This window comes from Rhamphochromis longiceps, linkage group LG7, assembly GCF_057381845.1.
Source record: "Rhamphochromis longiceps isolate RC_006_pf linkage group LG7, R_longiceps_female_GT1.1, whole genome shotgun sequence".
Classification (NCBI taxonomy): Eukaryota; Metazoa; Chordata; class Actinopteri; order Cichliformes; family Cichlidae; genus Rhamphochromis; species Rhamphochromis longiceps.
The window spans coordinates 27186885-27211304 of NC_140563.1; the positions used below are offsets into that span (position 1 = coordinate 27186885).

Here is a 24420-nt window from a genome sequence, read left to right on the forward strand (position 1 = left end):
TACGTTTGTTGTTATTTGTTTAGGCTTAGGAAATTATGATGGCTTGGCTTAAAACACACCCTTTGGTAACATTAACAACAAGAAATTCAAGTACATCAGTGAATGACCCTCCTGGCCTGCCTCACCCAAACGGCTTGTCAAGGCCAGGTGTGCCAACTTTCCTCCCACACAAGCCGATTATCTTGTTTACAGAGCGGTAACTTCACTGCCTAAGACACACAATAGTATTTCCACTCTAAAAAGAAAGTATAGAGTCAGGGAAGTCCAGATCCTTCACATTTTTAAAGCTGACACTGAACACTGGACAAGTAGTAGTGTTCCACTGATTTACAAAAAACAATGTCACAGTCAGTGGATGTTTGTTCATTAAGTATTATCTGAAGTGGTGGAACCATATTGAGGTCACAGAGGAGTGTCACATCATCTGTGAGGTTATAAAGCAAACCTAAGTGTGTAAACCACTTTCTGAAGTCCAACATCATCACATGACAAACATTTTCATTTGATGAGGCTTTGGGCTGAAAACTTTCCTTTTTGCTAAAGCATATAGTCAGGGCTGGATCAGGGGACCCTGACTCCTCCCTTAGGTATGCTGCAATACGCATAGGCTGCTGGGAGATTCCCATGATGCATTGAGTGTTTCTTCTTCAGTCACCTTTCTCACTCGTGATGTGTTTATGAACCTCTCTGCATTGAATAATACTTGTTACTAATCTCTGTTTTCTCTTCCACAGCATGTCTTTTGTCCTGTCTTCCTCCCCTCACCCCAACCGATCGCAGCAGATGGCGGCCCCTCCCGCAGCCTGGTTCTGCTGGAAGTTATTTTTCGGTTAAAAGGGAGTTTTTCCTTCCCTATGTCGCCAAAGCGCTTGCTCTCTGTATGTATTATTGTAGGCTATACCTTACAATATAAAGCGCCTTGAGGCGACTGTTGTTGTGAACTGGCGCTGTATAAATAAAATTGAATTAAATTTATTGGAACAAAAATATACCTAATTGGCTCCAACTGTCATGCAATTATTAATTTAAACAAATCCTAACACTAAATTCGAAGAACATTTGTGGAGCATTTGAACGATTGTCGGACAGCCATACAGAGATTCCTTGATTTATTAGTGACATACAGCAGGTACAATAAGTATTGAATATGTTACCAATTTTGAATATATTTCTGAAGGTGCTATTGACATAAAATTCTCCCCAGTTAATAGTAACAATTAATCCAATCCACACATGCAAAGAAATCAAACCACAGATGTCCATAAATTGTAAGGGGTGGCTGTAGCTCAGGAGGTACAGCAGGTCATCTACTATACACTATATTTACCTTTTTACTATATACTATATTCACACACACACACACACACACACACACACACACACACACACACACTTTGTATATATATAAATATATGTGTGTTCGTATCGTATGTAATGGTGGGCCAAGTTTTTGTCTCAGTCCAGTCCTGTAAGAAAGTCACATGAATGTTAACACTCTACATTTTACTCTAGTATATGATTTACATTTTGACCCAGAAATGGAAAAACGCTAAAAAAGAATGGATGAATAGATGCATCGCTGGATAGATGGATGGACAATGCTGCTTAACATTTTGTAAATTTTCTTTAAAATGATTAAAAAATAATTTTCCATTTTTCCATTCCGCTTCTATCTTTAGACATATTGTTAGTACACACTCTCTCCCTCTCTCTCTCTCTCTCCGCGTGTTTATGTTGAGAGCAAAGTTACCTAAGTTAAGCGCAAAAGCAGTCATGTTTGTCAGAGTGCATTTCCGTGAGTAAACCAACAGCCTACTGACGTGATCTTCAATAGTAAGGAAAAGGACCGTTACTGCTGTCTTATTGTGAAGTGTATACTCGGAAGTGTACGTTATCTCGCGTTGTTTGACGCCGAACAATGTGCCAGTAAAAGGGCGCAGCAGGACAGGGATGTAGTCTGCCGGTGGAGAAAGCCTTGCTGTTCTGGTTTGTCCTGTAGTTCTGTCTTGTCCAACAAAAGGAAGTAACTTTTAAACCGTCGAAAAGGTATAAGCTAACTTGGTAGAGGAAATCAAAAGGTTAAGTTATTTACAGATTTAATTCCAACAGGAAACTGAAATTAACATACAAACATGAATAAACTGGAGCATTTAGACGGTTTTGTGAACAAAGTATGTAGCGGCTAATAATTTTGTGCTGCTAGCTAAGTAGTTAGCTTTAGTCGATCACATCAGTGACTTAAAAAGTACAGACTCACAGTGCTACGGACGCAATAAGGCATGGAGCCTCAGCTGTGGTGCTGCGAGGGGGATGGGCCTCCTATACCGAGAGCCTACCGAGACTCCAACCTGTTGACTGACCGGGTCCTGCACGCTCTTCTGCGGGTAGAAGACATGTACCTCCCCGCTCCTAACTACTTTAAATGTGTCCAGAGAGAGATATCTCCGTACATGAGGAGGATAGTCGCTGCTTGGATGTTAGAGGTGAGTTGAGCCGATACACGTTAACCGCATTCACAGAACTCAGAATTCCTCTGCTCTGCAACTTTCCATTAAAGTTTGTGTTTTTGTTGCGTGTCACGTGGCTTCAATTACCGATTATTGATACCTCATTTCACTTGATAGTCATTTTTCTATCCCACAGAGTGTGTGCGATAGATTTTACATACAGTTCCGTGACGTGAAAGCTGAAAACTATGTTAGTGGCGAGTTGCCAGTCCTGCGGCCACGCGCTGCCTTTGTGTTGGGGCTTCGCGGAGAACTTCAGTCTATTTGTCCGGTAATGTTCATTAACACCGACCCACCGTTTGTTGCATTTCCTTGGCTTATGCTCAGAGTTAAATGCGGGTTGTTTTTTTTTTTTTTGTTTTGTTTGTTTTTGTAATCTTGAGCTTGTCCTGTCAGTGCATGTTGTTCAGCCATTGTTTTTGTCATCACAGACGCATATCACTAAAAGATGTGGTGGGGTAACATTTTTCTCCTGTCATAACATTTTCCAATTTTAAAATCGTACGGGGTCTTTTTTTTGTCAACTTTTTTTTTTTATAAATTTTTCAAATGTTGCTATTATTACTGTTAAAACAGGATCATTCTGTGTTTTGGGGGGTACTTTGCCCGAATTTCAGCCAAGACGCAGAAATGGCGACCAGAGGACGCTGCAGGCATTGGCTGTGGGATGATTGTCTGTCAGTCTTCATACATTCAACATTATCAATTTGTTGGGGAGTTTTTTTTTTTGTTTTGTTTTTTCTTATGACCTTGGTCAAAAACAATTCCTACCTCTTAAACATGTAAAATACTCTGTAATTACAGTTAATATAGAGCAGTATAGAGACCTGTAATATAGAAATAAAGTCTTAGTACTTATGAAATGTTTTAAACACAATCTGTTAACTGCTTTTAAAATGAATCAGGCTCTCATCACTGCATCAAGGCTTCTCGATACCTTTATGTCCATTTTGAGTGCATGATAATGAGAATTATGAGTAACTGTAATGAAATGCTCTGGGCTAATGACCTAAAATGCTAGTATGGTACACAACCTTTAATTCTGCTTCATGCTAAAGCTTTAAAATGTATTTATAATTATAAAAAATGTTGTTCTATTTTAAGAAGTATTGAGTGTAATGATAATAGGGAGTGTAAGAGGCAGAAGATTCAGTAAGATTAACAAGAATATCACAAATCGAGAGAAGAGCGAGCAGCTGACTTTGTGTCCGTTTTGAATCTTCTGTCTGAGGAGATGCATTGTGGTACTGCTCATCAGTTTGCTTTTTATGAGCAGGTGAAATGGTAATGAGAAACATTTAGTGTGGACAAGGTAGTTTTAAATAATTTTAAATATTTTCTTTTGTTAAATATCATATATATTAATATTAAGTATAATTATAGACATGTCTATATTATGACTTATGTCTATATATTAAGACTTAAAGACATATTATAGACATATCTTTGCAATTTTATTTTATATGGAATTTTTATGACATTAACAAAATTAGTAGAAAAATGGATCCAGATGCATGTTGATAATGAGAATTCACTTAGAATTCTGGTTAAATGATTGTGAAATTGTGTTAAAATGATGACAAAATTAATTAATCCTGTCAGCCTCTTTCAGGCTTTACATAAAATATCTTACTTTATATTACTAAATTATTGTTTTTGAAAAATATGACCTGGACATATTGTAGATGGCGCCGCGGAGCCAGTTTGCAGTGTTCCAGCACGAGGACCATAAGACATGAAAGCCTTCATCGTATTGACAGTTAGAATGTGTTCAAGCCGGAGCCTTATCACGCATGAGAAGTTTGGTATGGATTGGATAATGTATGTGTCAACGACAACAAATGAAATTTTCATGGCACATGATCAAAATTAGCCATGGTGTCATGGACGCCCCCTGCAATGAAGACTCAAAAGCTCTACAGTTTAATAAGGCCAAAATATGAAGTAGATCTAATAAATCCCTAGGAGGAATTTGCAAAATTACAACACCTGGAAATGTCAAAATTGCTATTTTCAATTATTATAAACAATTATTTTGCCCGAATAACAAGAACAAATGTCGCAGATACATTAGGGCCTTCGCACTTTAGTGCTTGGGCCCTGATTACACACTTTGACAATGCTGGCTGTAAAACACATTGTGTTTGCACTGAAAAAGTTTTAAAGATGTTTCAAGAGGAAAATATACTCGTTGAATTTAAAGTAGCAGTGTCTAAAGGTATTTTGTGTTAAATCTATTAATCTAAGTAACTGCGAGTTTCTATAATCCAGTAATTTTTTTTACAACTCGAAAAAACTGTACTGTGCAGTCAAAGACTTTTTCTGTCTATTCTTAAAACAGTTACTTGACACGCTCTATTGGTTTGTATCAGAATCATTTGTAACTCTGAATTCCTTAAAGCTTTGTACACTGAGAATTAAAATAGTGACACTTGCTGATAGAGATACAGGTACTGTGTATAAAAGCCATTCAATGTAAAACCTCAATGGTAGCATTTAGCCTGTAGTCATCCTCCCCCCCCCACGCACGCTCCTTTTGTTTTTGTTTTTTTAAGCCAAAAGGGGCCATATTTGAACAAGGCAGATGCACCTTCAAGTTGCCACGATGACCTACATACATATCTGCTAGTTAGTGCTAATAAGATATTAGAAATTCACTCCCACAGAGTGAAGCGTAAATGTGTATTTTATAAAATATTACTATATCATTAGTTTGATAGTTACATTAAAGTGTCCCAAAAGCCTAAAACAGCACAAACACTACTTAGAGGTCCAGTTCAGTGACTCCTAGCAAATGGCTTTCCGCTACCCTTGCCTGTGCCGGGACATCTGTTAGAGTATCAGGTTGTAAACATGTGTTTTTAATGCTGTAAAGTTGGGCACTTTTACACAGGCCCAAATGGGGACTGGGTTCATTTTGGGGCCAGACTCAAGTGACCATTATTATGCATCTAAGTTGACTATATTTCCCCAAAGGTTATCACTTGGATACATTTATATCTCACATTTCCAATACCTGAACTCTGTTTCTTCAAATTTTGAATCTGGTAACATTTCTAGGGAGTTTTCTCCGAGACTTAAACTAATACAACATTTTAAAAACGACTAGACAGTAGAGCTGGGCGATAGAACGATAACGATATGTATCGCGATATAACTTTTACTCGATAGAGAAATTAAGCTATCGCGATAGACCTCGCCGCTCTTGTCCTCTTTAAAAAAAAAAAAAAAAAAAAAAAAGGTCAGCCAATCCAAATTAAGTAGCGCAGAGCCGAACCAATCACAGCCGCAGTCACGTCGCGTGACTTGCTACGTACAGCACAAGTGCCAAGCCGCACGTGTGTTTGTTTGGGAAGCAGCCAGCGGGTAATGGAGCCAGCGCATAATGGAGGAAATGAGTGTGCCGACTAGAAAAATCAACCGAGCGTGACCGAAGAGAAAACAGATGATGGTTCCAATGCCGGAGAGATTGTCGAACGGAAGATCCATAGAAGTTCCGTAGTGTGAAGGTATTTCGGCTATTTCAAGTCTGACAAAAAACAGAGTAGCGTGCACTGTAAATTGTGCCGAAAGCAAGTCTGGAAATACAATAAACTGGTGAATGCGTCACACTGTGCGCCACGTTATTGTTTCGGTGAAATGAATTTCTACAATACTGTTAATTCTACTCTCTGCAGTGTTTAAATGCTTACGTATACACACAGTTACTGTCCCTCCACACATACGACTCGGTTCTGCTTCTATGCCCCAGCTTTGTTTACTTTTTCCCACCGAGGCTTCTAGACTTCTGATTGGCCAACATTTCTGCACGGTTAGGAATCTAGCGCCACCTGCTGCTTTGGCATGTTCATAGCAGCGTTTTCCTTCATTTCTGCCTTTATGTGTGGACGGGATTATTTTTTAAAACGAAAACGGAAAATCTCCGTTTTCAAAAATACCCGTGTACGTGTGGACGTAGCCTCAGTCTCTGACTGGAAGCGCTAATTCGTCATTCGGCTTTTGTCAGACTAAAGTAACTGTTAAAACTGTTTGAAAAGTTAAGCTATACAACAAGGAGAGATTGAGAATTTCCTTTTAGTTCTCAGTTTATTTGATATTGACAAAAGTTAGTCAGTTTTGTCTGTTCTTCTGTAAAACAAACTAAGATTTGTTTTTAGAATTAATATTTTGTTTCTAAGTGGAATTGACAATTTAGTCTGTTTCGTTTGTTCTATTTTGAAACTTAAACGCTTTAGCGGCTGCCTTTTGTGTAGTTTGCAATATTTGCCTTTATTTATCTGAAAGTCTCATGTTCCTTAAGTACATCTACCCTGTTGAACTTATTATGGGAAATAAATATTTAAATAAAAACAAGCTGCTGATTATTTCACATTTTACTTGTGAGCAACGGCACATTTAAATCTTACAAATATAGTTATTTGGCTTATATCGTGATAGATATCGTTATCGCCTGAAATGAAAAAAACATATCGTGATATGAAAAAATCTCATATCGCCCAGCTCTACTAGACAGTATTTAATGGTGGTATTCACTGACTGTTGCTACAGGTGTGCGAGGAGCAGAAATGTGAGGAGGAGGTTTTCCCCTTAGCTATGAACTACATGGATCGCATCTTGTCAGTGGAACCCACGAAGAAGAACCATCTGCAGCTGTTGGGAGCTGCCTGCATGTTCCTGGCATCTAAACTAAAGGAGACAATCCCACTGACTGCGGAGAAACTCTGCATCTACACTGATAATTCAGTCACACCTTCTCAGTTGCTGGTATGGCATTCTGAAGTAAACTATTTCATTAAAGTGCTCTCTCTGTTTTGAAGCTAAGATTCTGAGGACTTTTTTTTTTTTTTCATGTAACATCCATCCTGCAGGGATGTCTGTCTCAAAACAAGATATCTCAGTAGCTAATGCCCAGATGCTGTAGAATGTATAGTCCCAGAGAATGACTTGTAATAGTTCTAGTAACCTCCTAACATTTTCCACCTTGCATTTAAATAAATTAATTAATTAATTTCACTATTTTTCCACCAACATATGAGGTCTTTTATCTCTAAATATCAGCACAGTTATTGTAGTGTCTCATTGTCCCACCCCTTTTCTTACAGTGTTACTTTTAAGCCCCAAATCTCCCAAAAGTGACCATAAGATATCTGTTAATCCCTCCGTCTGTCTGTGTCAAATCCCACTTTGAACCTGGCCTTCTGTCCATCTTTGTTTTCACCCACTCACAGCAGATGGAGCTGCTGGTTTTGAATAAGCTGAAGTGGGACCTGGCTTCACCCACCCCTCTTGATTTCATCGACCACTTCCTGTCTCAGCTGCCTGTCAACAAAGAGAACAAGTCGATACTGAGGAAGCACGCTCAGACCTTTGTTGCACTGTGTGCCACAGGTATGCATGAGGCTACATCACATGCATCGCTGTCTTTATATATTGTGGTTGAAATTTCTCTTGAGCAGAGTGTGGTAATAAGACTGACTCACTGGGTTAGTACATGCCAACAAATAACTGATGTACTTTTAAACACCCAACTTCATAGTTTTCTCTACTAAATTGCATAACAATTCACTTATTCCTAATTGCTCATATTTGATGCATAAATAGACAATGGATCCACTGCTGTCTGACTACTATAATGTGCAGTGCTTTGGAGCACAAATCAGGTTGCAGTCTCCATCCGTAGAGCTGGTAGATGCCAGACCAGCTCAACCCTGCTGTCTGACTCAACCTTCCCTGGTGAAACTGTTGTCGTGGTTCGCACTGTCACCTCACAGAAGGTTTCATGGTTTTTAACCCTGGCTTGGGCCTTAGTTATTTTGAGTGAGGCTGGATGGTTAAAAACAGTTATGGCATTGTTTGAGAGAGGGCATAAAAGGAGGAGCTGCTTCCATGTCTGTAATGTGGGCAGGCCAAAGCAACTAGTTTGTGTGGACTTTGTGTCGAAAGAAAGAAGAAAACAATGTGTAGAAAGGCATCAGCTGAGCTGTTAAATGATGATTGATGGGATTGGGGTCAGCTGATCTGCTGTGATTATGGCTTGTCTGCTTTAACTAGTCCTGTACGCAATCTTTGGGTTTTCCTAAACCTTTAAAGCCCCTATAACTTCATCTTAATTTCTTGCTTTTATTAAAGCATCTTCATATATGAAACACATTGCCATCAATGCATGCTCCTGTTTAACACAGAACAGAAATTCACCTCAAGCATCTGTATTTTTTATGGTTTTGAATGTTTTGTTTTGTTTGTTATTAATCCCCATTTAAAAACTAACAAATTTACATTAAGTTCCTTTGATTCTCTCCAGATGTCAAATTCATAGCCAGCCCCCCATCCATGGTGGCAGCAGGCAGCATGGTGGCAGCGGTAGAGGGCTTACAGATGAGAATGGTGGGTAACACCATGATGTCTCAAAAACTGACAGAACAGCTGGCTCAGACCATCAAAAGTGACCCGGTGGGTACATCTGTTCACAGCATGACTGGTACACATTACATTCACTTAGTCACATTAGAGGAAAGATGTTAGCAGAACGAGTGTGTAATTAGTCCTGCTCCGCACTAATACTGTTGATTTACTGGAAAAAAGAGCAGAATTGAATTTAACAGGGTGTCGAAGAGAGGGAGAAGGATCCTGAGGAACCCAACAGATGCTATTATGTTTGTCAAAACGCAGCTATTAATGGGACTGTGTTGGACTGTTTATAATACGTTCAGGTTTGTTAACTTATCCAGTATTTCCAGTCTAATGAATCCCTCTTCAAACACAACAATAGAAATGGTCATGAGATGAGTCCATACAGGGAGTCATTGCGTTCCATTTACTGATATCAACAGTCAAGTTTTGTGTTAGTTGATTTAGTTTTATTTATATAGCACCAATTCACAACAATAGCTGCCTCAAGGCAATTAATATTGGAAGGGTTTGTTTTTTCTTTTCTTCTTCTGTTTTTTTAAATGGCATCTTGGACCACAAGTGTTTGATGTGAGTGATGCAGTAAATAACGATCAGGTTGGGTTCTCTTTACTGGGAAATGTGGCTGCTTCTCCATCGGCCATCACAGCAGCTGCACCGTCACTTGCAGCGCAACCCTGCACATAACATTTGTTCAAAGACGCCCTCACAGCAAAGTTTTCTAACTGCAGGATATGAGACAGCAGCCCTGGTATATTTTTCTCAGTTTCAGACACTGCTCTCATTTACACACAGTAAACAGTATCGCACATGGATGACACACACTCTTCTACACGTCGTCAGCTGTTGCATATAGATTTGAATCTCCAAACTAAGGACCCTGGAAAGAAAGTGGGAGGACTCCAATCACTTTCTTTCCAGGCTCCTTAGCAATCATCCAGGTCATGGTAGTCTGTTTTTATGTAGGTTCTCAGTCTTTGACCACTGTTTATTGTGACTGTAAGCCTAAGCTGAGACCTTATCTTTTTAAATTATGTATTACTGTATAAATTGTATATAAATTACTCTGAACTCTCACTTTTCAGGATTGTTTGAGAGCATGTCAGGAACAGATCGAGTCTTTGCTGGAAACCAGCCTCAGACAGGCGCAGCAGCAGCACTCATTTGCCATGGAAACTAAGAAAATGGGAGAGGACCACTCAGCGACGCCCACAGATGTACGAGACATTAACATCTGAGCTCTAGCAGTAACGCTGCTGGATGAAGAAACAGAAACAGATGAATTTGATGATCGTATAATACGCATAAAAATATGCACGTCATGGAGCATTTATAAGTAACTGGACTCAACAGTCTGTCACAGCTGTTCATGTGAAGTCAGTATGAACTGTGGCAACAACCATAGCGAGATTCTCAGCAGATGGCGTTATTTGCAGAACTGGAATTATGCTAATGCAGGTGAAAAGGCTGAAAAAGTAATGTGTTACAAACAGTGTGTTGATGAATGCAGGCAGGTAGGTGTTCAACCGGGGTGAATATTTCCCTTTAAGACCTGGGCTTGTAAGCACTGAGTAAATTCAAGATGGATCCACAAAGGCCTACAGGGCCTTTTTGAACTCGCACCTCCTGGCAAAGTAAAGAATTTGAGCTTTAGGGGCTAACACTAATTATTTCTTTTAAACGGCTATGAAGCTCAAATGTATCCAAATTTTAAGAAAAACACATCGAGGCACCTCTGTAAATCAGTCTGTTTATATAAATGAAACATCCTTTTAAATATGTGTGGAAATTAGTTTTCATGGCTTTTTTTCAGACTGTTTCTATTTCAAATTACAATATTTCCTTCACATTACATGTTATTTATTAAGGTCTTTTTACTGCATTATACAGTAATTTGATGTCATGGGTCTCTCTTGTTGAATTCAGTAGGTGAATTTAGAGAGGTTGTCTAAATGTGAGTGTATTTTAAGTAGAGTAATATGAGAAATGACTTCGACATTCAGGTTTTAAACGTAAGGTATCCACATGTATCTCTGACAGTCTGATAAACTCATACAAATAATAATTCTGAATAAGATGTAATACGAGTTTATTACAGGGCAATCCTTTGATGGCCACCTAAGTGGTAAATACCAGTAGTTTACAATATGATCTTTAGTTATTTGCTTTAAGACATGACTAATGAAGTTATTGTTCAGCTTTAATTCCATGTGAACACTGATTTTCTTGAGTCAAGGCCTAAAATCCCCCCCATTGTATTTGGCTAATAAAATATACTATATCTACTGTAAAATGATCTCATGACTTGGTGCAAAATTGGTGTTGATTTTGTATCTCTGGTATACCAATATAGATGGCTAACTCCACTAATGTTATAATGTGATGTTGAATGCACGACTAGCTCTGAAGCCAAAGGATGAGCAAAGTCCCAGGGATTTTTTATTTTTTTCATTCAAATAAACCTGTCTGTTCTTCTACAGAAATGTAGAAAGGTACCAGATTTTCTTTGGGGGGTGAAATTTTCTGGTAAAACGTGCTTTGGTTCCATTGAAACGCACATTATCCCGTTTGCTGTGGCTGCAGGTCAGCGCTACCTATTGCAAAAGTAGATTTGCGGTTCTAATGGAGAGCAGAGACTAAAACAACTTGAAGCATAGGCTTTAAATAGGAAGACTATAGAAGCAAAACCAGCCAACTTTTAATCAAAAATTGAACATGACTTCTACTGGAACAGGTTAAATGTCCATAAGGTCTCATGATGACGATTTGGCTAAAGAGCAATGACACTGAAAACTCTGGCAAACCCATGATGGGTTGCTAGGGCTAACACACAAACATTAGAGAGACGCAAACATCCACAAGCTTAAAAACAAAAAAAGTCACTTAATGGTTTTTGAATGAAATTTCATGCAAACGCAATTACAGCAGATGATACGGTTGGGGAAAAAAACTAAGTGCCAAATTATAGTTAAACTAATAATAAAAACTATCCAGGGCATTGGATGGTTTTTCCAGCAGTATGCCACAGAACATTTCTGGTTTTCATTCCATCAAAGGAAAATATTGCATTTCAATTTTTATTTTATCTACTAGTAGCAGTTTCTTAGCAGCTATTTGACCATAAAGGCCTGATTAACACAGTCTCCTCTGAACAATTGATGTAGAGATGTGTCTGCTACTGGAACTCTGTGTGGCATTTATCTGGGCTCTAATCTGAGGTGCTGTAATGATTTCTGAAGGTGACTGACCCCAGTCACCTCTGCTGCTTCATCCTCAGCAGCAGAGGTGACTGGGGCGGTACACATGTGAGCCAGTTTCTTCGTAGCACTTGATGGTTTTTGCGACTGCACTTGGGGACCCATTCAAAGTTTAACAATTTTTCTTACCGGAATTTTGTTCCTGAGAAAAATGAGATCCACAAATGAGGGCATTCATTTTAAATTTTGATAGAACAGTGGCAGTATAATGTCCTCGTAAGTGGATATCAGGCCCTTGTAGAGCAAAATTTAGTATTTTGGTTTAGACATCCCAAAATGTGATGTCCACATATGTGGACGCCAGGTCCTAGGAGGTTAAAGTAATGATGGACTGTCATTTCTCTTTACTTAGCTGTTTGGTTCTTGCCATAATATGAATTCTAACAGTTGTCAAATAGGGCTGTCAGCTGTGCACCATCCTGACTTTTACACAACACAATTGATGGTCCCAACCCCATTAAGAAGGGGTGGCTGTAGCTCAGGTGGCAGAGCAGGTCAGATACTAACCCCATGTTTGCCTACTGGTGGTGGTCAGAGGGCCCGGTGGCGCCAGTGTCCGGCAGCCTCGCCTCTGTCAGTGCGCCCCAGGGCAGCTGTGGCTACAATGTAAAGCGCTTTGCTTTTATATATTTGATGTCTTCAGTAGGTTGACACATTTGTGGTTGAACCATTTTACTATAATCAGACCTTTTGAATCTACGCTTTTCTGTAACAAATAGACTCAGATGTTATTAGCAAATTATTATCATTTCCTTTCCTTTTCAAAAGAATGGTCCAATGTGTCCTAAACCACAGGACCAATAATAATAATAATTAAAGCACCATTGCTTAATATTTGGAGTTTTTATCATGGGTGAGACTCAGAAACTTCTGGGAGATTTCATTTGGTTTAAAGCTCAGAAGAAAAAGGACAATTTAGCCATAACTCACATTTGCCTGAGCAAGAAACGTCTAGGATGTGAACTGCTAATGTGATGTCCGTCCTGGTCAAACTGCTGCAAAAGGCTGAGAGACTGAGTATAATGTAAGTAAAAACAGAATGCAACAATTTATAAATCTATTAAACCCAAAGATATGAAATGTTAAAACTGAGAAATATATTTATAAAGATATTGTCCACACATCTTAAAAATAGGTTGGGGCAAGTCTTCATCACCAAGAGTATGAAGCAATGCTGTTATAATAGATGCAGTGTACAGTTTAGGATTATCTTGCTAAAATAACGTCTTCAGTGAAAAAGATCTGGGCCCGTATCCCTAAAGATTCTGAGAATCCTCTCAGAGAGCTCCTAACTTAACCTAAAAATTCCTTGCCAGGAGTTTTAGCTTAGAAGTGATTCCAGAACATTTTCAGTGAACTCTGAGCAAGGAATGGATGGAAAATCCTATCTTAGTGAGGAGGTGTGGTTGACCCCGTTGCTAGGTATGAGTCATCATTTCAAAAGCCGTGATTGGTTGATCCTACAAGTTTGATGGAAATGAGCTTTTGGTGATAATGAGCAAAGGATGTACCCTCAAATCAATAAACATATTATACACTCTAATCTTATGCTGACTGTAATTGTAAATAATATTTCACATTCAAGAAAATATCTGGAAAATGAATAGTAAGCTGTAGGGGTTATAGCCATTAGAATCTAAAATATGTGAAAACTTAAAGTCATTACACCCTGTTCAAATAATGATTTGTGTCTTATTTGCTCATATAAATATCCTAGCTGGCATATTTTGTACTTTCACTCCCATATGGACCCCGTTGAAAACAAGATTGCCTATCTCAAGAGGCTGTCCTTAATGAAGTAGAAATCACAACGTTACAAGTCCAGTGTGGTCTTAACAAGGGTAACACGGCTCAGCTTTTAGCAATGTCTGTGATTGCAGACCCAAGTCATCACTGCTGCATTGTTGCATTTTCCCGGTTGCCAAATACCTCGGGGTTGTGATTACTTTCGTCTCCGGTGTAATAGCGTTGTGGCGTCGAGTTGGTGAAGTAATTGCATCTCTAAGGAGATCCACCACAAACATGATTCCTGCACGATCCAATCTGTAGCATCTCAATAATTCCCTGTCATCCAGTGTTTGCAGGACATCTCTCCTGCCTCTTCTGTTGGCCATTTTGTGCAGCTGCTTAGGGGAACTCCTAAGCCACTAAAAGTCCTCTTCCCTGCTCTTAGCAGATCTTGCCTTAGGAGCCCTTTTAAGCGCTAGGAATCTTGAGGAATAGCTTTTATATTAACTGGGATTGTCGTGTCACTTTTAGGGGAAATTCTAAGAAAACGTCATGACTCTGAGAATTTTCTTAGAATTTGGCCGCTAGGAGCCACTTTTTGCACAAAGATTCTTTAGGGATACGGGCCCTGATCTGTAAGAGAATGTATGTTGCTCTAAAGCTTGTATATACCTTTCAGAATTGATGGTACCTTTTCAAATGAGCAAGCTGCCATGTCTAAAGGTTTGACAAACAGTAAAGCTCAGAGATGCAGTAAGTGAGCACTACTAACAAGCTGGGTGGTCTTTTTCTTCTTTAGTCCAGAGAACAGGGAATGTTTTCTTCCAAATTGATTTATTTTTTCTCACACAATTTGCGTGTGCAAAATAATCCCAAAATGCAACAGTACAACATTCTGCCAGTTGGCAGAAAAATAAAAGAAGAAAAAAAAACCACACACAAAAACCCTATAGTCACGTTGTGTGTGCACATAGTGGTGTATTTAGGGCTCTTTAAGTGTTTAATGGAAGTGTAAAAATGATATACAGTGCAGTTAATTTACAATTTAGTACACTTGAGGTGTAAAAAATATATTTTTAGGCATTTAATGAGTGAAGAATATTTTAAATAAGTCTTTGATTCTAGTTGGTCAAGGACAGATATTTATTTGTTGTACTTGTGGTTATCCAGCAGATGGGGATGTTTGTCTCTTTAAGATATTCATACCCCACATCCAGCGTTTCACCAACTTCTCTGACCTCCTCTTTGGCTAAAGTGATGTGCAGTGTGGCCTAAACCTGACCCAGTACCTTCTGTGTGCTGCAGCCATGGACACAGTAAGTTACTGTACAAACAGCTGAAAAACAAGTAAGCCAGTTCTGATGTGAGAAATCTGGTCATCATAGTATTTTTGTCATGTGGCCTTCAGTCCCATGTTGGCTCCCAAGGATGGGAATGTGAGAACAGTAAGGTCTCAGTCCAAGCAGGATTTCTGACATCATCACTATAGTAGTAATTAAGTCTCAAGTCTGTCCATAGATACTCTACGGTTTCTCTGAATGGTTATTAATATTTATCCAATACTACTTTTGCTGATGCCGCTGTATAGCATCTTAGTCCTGCTAACTACATAGCAATCAGCAGAAAGGCAGTCAAGATCCTAAACAAACAGTCTTTAATGCTTATATTTAGTAATATGTCCAACAAAAAAAAAAAAAATCACACTGTACTGCTCAAAACAAAACAAAACAAAAACAGGCACAAAACACTGAAAATAATACCTTCCTGTTGCTATTATTAGAAAACATTATCCTGACCCATCATACAACCTTTTTTTGGCAATCCTTGCCACAGCAGGAATACTGAGTTCCTGAGCTGTGGAAGTAGCTGTAGCAAAAACTCAGGTGTGGGATTAAATCTGCGAGGCCACTGGACTTGACTTTCAGTTGGTCTTGATGTAATTCTGGCAAACCCTCAGGAAACTCAGTAGGAGAACTCTGCTCATACTGTGTACAGTGGAAGTGGGGTGCTGCAGACTTCTACTGAGGATATAATCGACCATGGAGGGATCCCCTCAATCCTGCTAATACGCCTTCTGTAGAAGATCTGGGACGGTGCCTCTGGTTTGGCAGACTGGGTTGCGAGTCCTATCTTTATGAAGAGCTACCATAGGTTGAGAGGCAGGTAACACCCTGGACGCCAGGTTGCCAGTGTGGTGCAGCCAAATACAGCATACCAGCACAAACCGTAGACAGGTCTCCAGCCTCTACCAGGGCCAGCACACACTGGGGCTATGCTTAAATGTGAATATACAAAGTCAAAAATTAACAATCATACTTAAAACATGCTGTAAAGAAATTTCAGACAATTTAAAACTGAAACTCGGAAACTCGTCTGCTCTTGATGTTCTAGTTTTTATTCTCTCAGTAGAAGACTTGGTGCTATTAAAGGGGTTCAGAGTAAAGATTAATTCTGAGAACAAAATTCAAACATCGTCTGTGTACAAGTTTGATATGAGGTCATCAAGGACGGTGTAGGTTTCAGTAGGCAGTGATTTCGTACCTGTTGATCCTTATCTGGATCGTATCTAAACTGCTTCAGACGAAGTTAAGGTCGCCACATAAGTTACCATACCTATACATCCTGGTAAGAAGTTACCACTGGCATACTACAGAAAGCCCAGGGTTTAACCCTGAACTTAGCTGGATGAGACAGAATGCTGCTTTGTACTATAGCCTTCTGACCTCAACATAATTAAAATACTGTAGGGCTGTGTATAAACAAAAGCCTGCAAATCTCAATTAACTGAAGCAACACTGTAAAGAAGAGTGTGCCAAAAGTCCTCCACAATAACATGAGAGACTGATAAAGTCATACAGAAAATTATTACTCCAAGTTATTGCTGTTAAACATGTTTTTTAAGCTACTGAATCATGAACTGTGGTTGCTTTTGAAATGGTTATGTGTTCTAAGAATTAAAAAAAAAAAGTAATAGTGACCACTTTTATTCTTATATTGCTTTCTAATTAGCCTAATAATTTCATGTAAATCACAGAATCAGGCGTAAAGGTCTTCTGAAAAAGGCAATTAATAATCCAACACTATATTATATATAGAATTATATAGAGGTTTAACTATATACCTTTGCATATCTCTGCTTTGTGCAACGTGTTTTCTGCGAATAAACTTCAGGTGCAAGTGTTGTGAGGTTGTACTGTGAATCCATTCCACCACAAAACTTGATTTCTAACAAATTCGACTTTTATTTTGAAGGTCACGCGTGGCAGCGTCGGTTGCAGCCGGTACTGCAGCCTGTTGAATGGAGGCAGCGGGAAGAGGCAGTTGTTCTCACGAACAGTTATCAGAGAACCTGTGTGAGCTCCGTTTCTCAGTATGAGTTCTTAAGCGGAGGAAGTGTTTGTTTTTTTTAGAACGGAAACCCAAGCGATGCGCACACACAGCTGCTGATAACAAGAAGCGGCACATTTTATTGAGTCGCCTAAAGACCGCGGCTGTGTTTATTACTCAGAGCAGCAGCAAAAGGTGAAGCCAGTTTGCAGAGGTGAGTCCACGCACGAATACCACGAGGCTTATATCCTGTCAAGATGTTCACGCAGAACAGCGGCCAAACTCTGTGGCGTGTTTCTTTTTCTTTTACTGTGTTTTTGTGACCGGACGCATTTCATATCCTCTCGAGCTGGAATTCAGTAAAAAAGTAACTTACGAAGAAGAGATCCTTTAAAATAGAAGTGAAAACCCCTTTTTAGGTCAAATAGATACAGCCCACTGAAAAGGGGAGAGTGCAGATACCTGCTGGTAGTTACGTGTGTGGAATGACCCACAGAACTTCATGTAAATAGGTACGCAGTCACAGACAGTTCAGCTCTTTACGTATAGTTACATGTAATGACTTTGGGGAGGCGTCGTGGATCTTATACCAGTAATTCTGTATGCCAACTTAAAGCATAAGATCGATAACTGCACCGCATACTAACCCAGTGTTTGTTTTTGGGTCAGTAGATGTATTTATAACTGTCATTGTTGTGTTGGTATATACGTTTTTAACCGTTCGTGAGGCGATTTTTCTTGAGACCAGTTGTACTTGTCAATGACATGAAGCGGATGGAGGAAACAGTAATACGTTATTTCATTCTTAGAACACGGGCAGATCAGACTTCTCAGAGCATTATTTAATGATCTTATTGTTGCAGCTCTAGATAGACTGAGTAATTTTCAACTGCACTTATGTGAGTTCCTCAAATATCTGGGGATCGACCTGTCACAGAGACCTGCAGTTTTTTTTAGGATGCCAAGATAACTTTACCAAGTTAGGCCTATGAATAGCTCACAGTTTGCAGATGTCAAGCAAGTGACTACTGTCACCTGTTACTTTGTAACCAGAATTGTTTAACACCACGTAACTTCAAAGTAAAAGAAAATAATGTATTGTGTGTATAATATGGCCAGAGGTAAGAGGGCCATTTATGGGGCAAGGATCAGCAGAGGCAGGCTGATGCTTGGCCTTGCAGTGTGGTGATAGTCTGTAGGTAGCATACAGAGCTTTGTAGATCCTGTTACTTTTTACTGTCTGACTGACAGGACGTTGGTACAGGGAGAACTCACTTGGCTATTGGTTGCTTGGAGAAATTCCAGTTTGACAAATGCCCTCATGGGTTTTTGCAGACTCTGTACTGTGCACTCTTACACTTCAGTTTATTACATTAGGATTAGGGGCTCACTAATTGGCACTTGGCTGATTTCTTTCTATTTTGTTTTTGTTTTGTTTTTTATTCAAAGGGCACTGATGAACAGCCCTCAGCCAGTGTCTCCCAAAGTATACAATAGCATGGAAGTCTGTGAACAGTTCAATCTAATTACAAATTTGTCATCAAATATTACAGTTGTTTGTTTGTTAGAATTTCAAACACCATAAAACTACCAGAGGGGTCATTTTAACCCATCCTACAACAAGATGAAAATTAGGTTGTTAATTTTCATCTAATTTTAAAAATTATTAATAAGAGCTAACACAGTAAATATGTAAGATTTTTTTTCATTAGTTTTTGTTTTACGAATTGTTTTATTTTGATATACTGATTTTTTTTAATGATTATTATATTAGAATTATTATTATTAGACTCAATAGAGTTCAACAAACAATAGTTTACACACCTGAATAATGTAACTATTTTAGGAGAAGATGATCAATGAAAGGTTAATTTTGGATATTGGTTACCCTACTATATAAAAAGAGCACTCACTGTAAAACATTGAACAGGTCTTTGCCTATACAGGTGCTGGTCATAGAATTAGAATATCAAAAGTGAAACTTGTATAATGTATACATTCATTCCACACAGACTGATATATTTTAAGTGTTTATTGCTTTTAATTTTGGATGATTAAAACTGACAACTAATGAAAACCCCAAATTCAGTATCTCAGAAAACAACAACAAACTTTATTTATATAGCACATTTAAAAAACAGTGGTGTACCAAAGTGCTTAACATGCAAGCGAGTAGGATGACGTAACAGGGAAGGATGAGGGCTATGGCAAGGTACCAAAACATGCTAGCAGGTTGAATGGCATTAAAACACAAAAGCAAAAGAATTGCATAAGGAAACTAAGTGTAAAGGATAAAACAGTCAAAATTAAAAATGATTAAAAGTAATTAAGAATAAGCCAAAGATAAGAATAAGCATTAAGCTAACTGACAAGCAGGCGTTAACTGGTAGAAAAGGCGAGGCTAAATAAGTGGGTTTTTAACCGCGATTTGAAGGAATGGATGGAATCAGACTTGCGTATAGCGATGGGGAGGTTATTCCATAAATTAGGTGCAGCCAAGGCAAACGCGCGGTCACCTCTAGTCTTCAGCCGGGATCTCGGGAGTACCAAGAGTGACTGGGAAGATGATCTTAGTGCTCTAGTAGGGGTGTATAATCTAAGAAATGTAGAATATTACTTAAGACCAATACAAAGAAAGGATTTTTAGAAATCTTGGCCATCTGTAAAGTATGAACATGAAAAGTATGAACATGTACAGCACTCAATACTTAGTCGGGCTCCTTTTGCCTGAATTACTGCACCAGTGCAGCATGGCATGGATTTGATCAGTCTGTGGCACTGCTCAGGTGTCATGAGAGCCCAGGTTGTTCTCATGACACCATGAGAGCAACCATCTATCATGGTCCTTAAACCAGCTACTGGTAGCTTTGGCACTGTGTGCATCTCCATAAAGCTGGTCAGCAGCATGAAGTGCTCTAAAACTTCCTGGTATACGGCTGTGTTGATCTTGGACCTCAGAAAACACAGTGGAGCAACACCAGCAGATGACACCCCAAACCATCACTGACTGTGGAAACTTTACACTGGACCTCAAGCAACGTGGATTCTGTGCCTTTCCTCTCTTCGACCACATCTTTTCCTTCCCCTCGCCTCTCTACTAATTTACTTGGACACAGAGCTATGTGAACAGCCAGCTTCTTTTGCAATACCCTTTTGTGTCTTGCCCTCCTTGTGCCCAGTGGTCATCAACTGTCAAGTCAGCAGTGCTCCCCATGATTGTGTAGCCTACAGAACTGGACTGAGATTTTCTTTAAAGGCTTTTGCAGGTGTTTTGAGTTAATTAGCTGATTAGAGTGTGGCACCAGGTGTTTTCAATATTGAACCTTTTCACAATGTTCTACTTTTCTAAAATACTGAATTTCATTAGTTGTCAGTTATAATCATCAAAATTAAAAGAAATAAACACTTGTAATATATCAGTCTGTGTGGAATAATTGTATACATTATACAAGTTTCACTTTGTAAATAGAATTAGTGAAATACGTCAACTTTTTGATGATATTCTAATTATATGACCAGCACCTGTATTTTAAAATTGACCTCACATTTAACTTTTAAAGAATAAGAAACTCAATTTAATGAAGTATTGTAAAGTACAGCAATCATAGTAACATAAATTAAGCTTCAATCTACATCCCTGCAATTCATCAAGCCTGAAACCAAATAGTTAAATCTGCTCTGCATTTAACTCAATTTAACTCATTTAACAAAACATTTTTGTGGCATGCAATTTATTGAAAACAACGCTTAAACTGAAACAGGCTGTTTTACAGCTGATCAAATGCTTAGGACCACACCTCCAAAAAAACAACAACCCCGTAAACCCCCACAAAACAGAAATCAAAGTTCCAAAAATGAACTCAGAAATGAGTAGCTCCACCGTTATTGTTGATCATTTTAAATATTTGTTGCGGTGTGCTTGATGCAAGTGTTTCTATGAGGTGAGTGGGAACATTTCTCCAAGTGGTGAAGACAGCTGCAAGAAGGGCATCTACTGTCCAGAACTGTTGTCCATTTTTATAAACTTCCCTCGCCATCCATCTCCAAAGGTTCTCAATTGGATTGTTTTACCTGCCTAAGAACATCTGTGATATCAGGCAGGTACGTAGTTCTTCTCTCAGTATCGGTGCAATATACTTCCACATTCACTGCATGTAGTTGGGGGAATTCCCTCAAACTGTATTTACAAAGGCTGCCTTGTTATGTCTGTAAAAAGTGGAACATGTAGCTTACTTAGATGAAGTTAATTTACCTGTTTTATTTACAACTGGAGCACTGGCTCAATAACTTTTACACATTATGAGCAAAGCCAATTGGCCACTCTAAAAGTGAACAAGTTCCATACGGTGTATTTATTTGTATATATAATAGAACACTTTTAGAATTAGAGCAAGAGAATTATCTCATAGTTACCGTAATTGTCGGGCTATAAGCCGCTACTTTTTGCACAAGCTTTGAACCCTGCGGCTTTTAGTCAGGTGCGGCTTTTTTATGGATTGTCCATGATTTTTGTCATATCGTAAGACGATTTGTTTTGTTTGTTCCGCTGTTGTACGGCACTACGTTGCCTGGCGGAAGGGCATGTGATATGTACCCATAACTTGTTTTTCAAAATATTAATAAAAGGGGTGTGTCTTCAAACAGCCATCTCTTTCCTGACAATTCCCTTTGTGCATATTCTCTTACATAAGATAAGTCAACATTGAAACACCTGCGGCTTTTAGTCAGGTGCGGCTAATGTATGTACAAAACAGGATTTTCCCCTGATTTTAGCTTGTGCGGCTAATATTCAGGTGCGCTTTGTAGTCCGGGAAATATGGTAATCAGATAGTTGTCCCAAATTTGGGGGGGAGGAAGGCACATCACAAAACAAACTTGGTTGCCCTTTAATATGCTACACAAAGCTTTATTTTCTGTGGTATATTTTCTGTGCTTCTGATAACTTGGTGTGATATTTTCATTGCTGATTAGAGGTGGTAGACTGCCACTGCTTATTTCTATTTACTGGCAGATGTTGTGCAGCTTCCTGTAACAGATTTTTGACACAAATAAGTGTTACTCTGCTAAGTTAAAACTGTATTTATGTTACAGATAGGAAGGAGTGGTAATATTTTTCTGTCTAGCTCCAACATTAACGTTATATATTGGCGTCTCTTCATTGGCTCCAGATTCAAATTGAAAATCCTACTCCTTACATACAAGGTCTGAATAACCAGGACCAATCTTATCTCAGAGACATAGTACCATATCTCCCCAGTAGAGCACTTTGCTCTCAGACTGCAGGCTTACTTGTTGTTCCTAAGATATTTTAAAGCCGTATAGAAGGTAATGCCTTCAGCTTTCAGGCCCCTCTTCGGTGGAACCAGCTCGTAGCTTTGATTCAGTGACAGGTTACCTCTATTTTAACATTAGGCTTAAACTTTCCTTGTTGATAAAGCATATAGCTGGGGATGGATCAGGTGACCCTGAACCCGGCCTTAGTTACACTGCAATAGGCCTAGGCTGCTGGGGGCTGTTCCTCCTTCAGTCACATTTTTTCATTCACCTTTGTGTTTATACATCACTCACTTAATCATTAGTTGCTATTAATATCTGGCTCTCTTCCACTGTGTGTCTTCTCTCTTCCTACACTCACCCCTTGTCGGTCACAGCAGGTGACACTGTCACTAAGTTCTTGCTCTCAGGGGGGGGCGTTTGATTGTTGGGGTTTCTCCATATTATTGTAGTGTGTGATGTGGCACTATGTAAATAAAATAAAGTTGGAATGAATTAAATTATTATTAGCCACAGCTGCTAAGTTAATGATAACTTAACTGATGGCTAATAATAGTAAAATGGGTAACATTAATGTGGGTGCCAGCCAGATTAACATTTATGATAACTGTTTAATTATTAATTGTTGTTGAAACAAGAACTTTACTGACCTCAAAATTCCTTTTACACTCTCCAAGGTGGTGGTTTAGTGTTAGTGTAGGTTTGGTGAGTTAGTGTTCACGTCTTCAGCTGCTGGTGATGGGAGGGGCTGCCTGAAAATCTGCAGCAGTCCCTTTGTTATGTGTCAGATGGAGGAGGCGAAGTTGGTACCAACGATGTCATTACTGTTGCAAAAGCATAATAATCTAATCTATTTAATTAATAATTAACAATTATCACTAATTGTTAGTATAAATTAGTATCTTAAGTACCTACTCAGTACTTATGCTGCCTTTAGTGCAAAAAAACCAAAAACGTACCATTGCATTTTCAGAATTTAGGTATCAAAGGTTCTGTAAGTATTGGTTCTGGTGGCATCCTTATACCACAAAGTAGTAAACCCTAAACTGTTAGATCATCCATATGTTAACCCTGGGACTTCCTCAATGCAGAGGGCTCTATCCCGTGGATGGACTGGTATCCGGGGAATTTAAAATCTAGGTTTACACTTTGGCTATTTGTCACATTCCTGGAGTCACCCTCAGAGTAATTTTTGTTGCATAACAGAGTGCATAGTTCTGCTGGGAGAAACTGCTGCTCCCTCTACAGTGTTGACATTGGTGGTACAGTTGTGGTCAGAAGTTTAAATGCATTCATCCTGGGTATGAGTGTCAGGTTAATGGTTTCCTTCAACCGTACTTTTTCTAGAGTGAAATGTTTGTACATTATACATCCTTAATTACTTTAAAAAAACAAAATTTGGGTGCACAATTTTAAATTTCTTTTAGATTTTAGAAGTTTTTAGAAGTCAACACTAGGGGTGGGCGATATAAACGATATACGATAGAAACGATATAAATTTGGCCAACGATAGAGATTTTGACTATCTCGCTCTATCGCGATAGCGCATGTCGATGATGTCATCAAGCTGCGCATGTTTTGGTCGAAAGCATCACAGCGGCTAAAACCATTATCATCTGCAAGTTTTTCCAGGCGACAGTCATAGCAAAGAGATGAAGCACTTTTGAAATAAGGGGAAAGCCAAAAACTCTGCTTCCTCCACTTCCGTAACATTGATTCATTAATGTTGAATTCTCTCGCAGCTGTTCTAATCCCATGTTGTTGCAGTATATTAATAACTAACCTCGTATTGTGGATGAATAATCTCAGTTGTTCTCCTGACTGAAGTTTGGCCCATGTATAGCATCATGCTATGCGATTGCATTTGTCCCTGACCACCAGAATCCCTCACGTTAACTTTTAATGAGTGGAAAAAAGTT

General features: G+C 38.9%; 2 protein-coding genes across 4 annotated transcripts in view; both read left to right on the plus strand.

Annotated features, from left to right (window-relative positions):
- Window positions 1–1926: 1926 nt before the first annotated feature.
- Window positions 1927–11398, plus strand: LOC146665441 (G1/S-specific cyclin-D1-like). Its single transcript, XM_085413136.1, has 5 exons — window positions 1927–2483; window positions 7056–7271; window positions 7736–7895; window positions 8809–8957; window positions 10001–11398. Exons 1-5 carry the CDS (start codon window positions 2280–2282, stop codon window positions 10151–10153), a joined length of 882 nt encoding a protein of 293 aa, XP_085269262.1. The 5' UTR covers window positions 1927–2279; the 3' UTR covers window positions 10154–11398.
- Window positions 11399–17185: 5787 nt separating this feature from the next.
- The window catches only part of LOC146665442 (proline-rich protein 5-like), a 41375-nt gene continuing 34140 nt past the window's right edge, over window positions 17186–24420 (plus strand). For all 3 annotated transcript variants that reach the window (XM_085413131.1, XM_085413132.1, XM_085413135.1), the window contains exon 1: window positions 17186–17441. The gene's annotated coding sequence lies outside the window, so the exon portion shown is untranslated. The remainder of the gene's footprint in view (window positions 17442–24420) is intronic.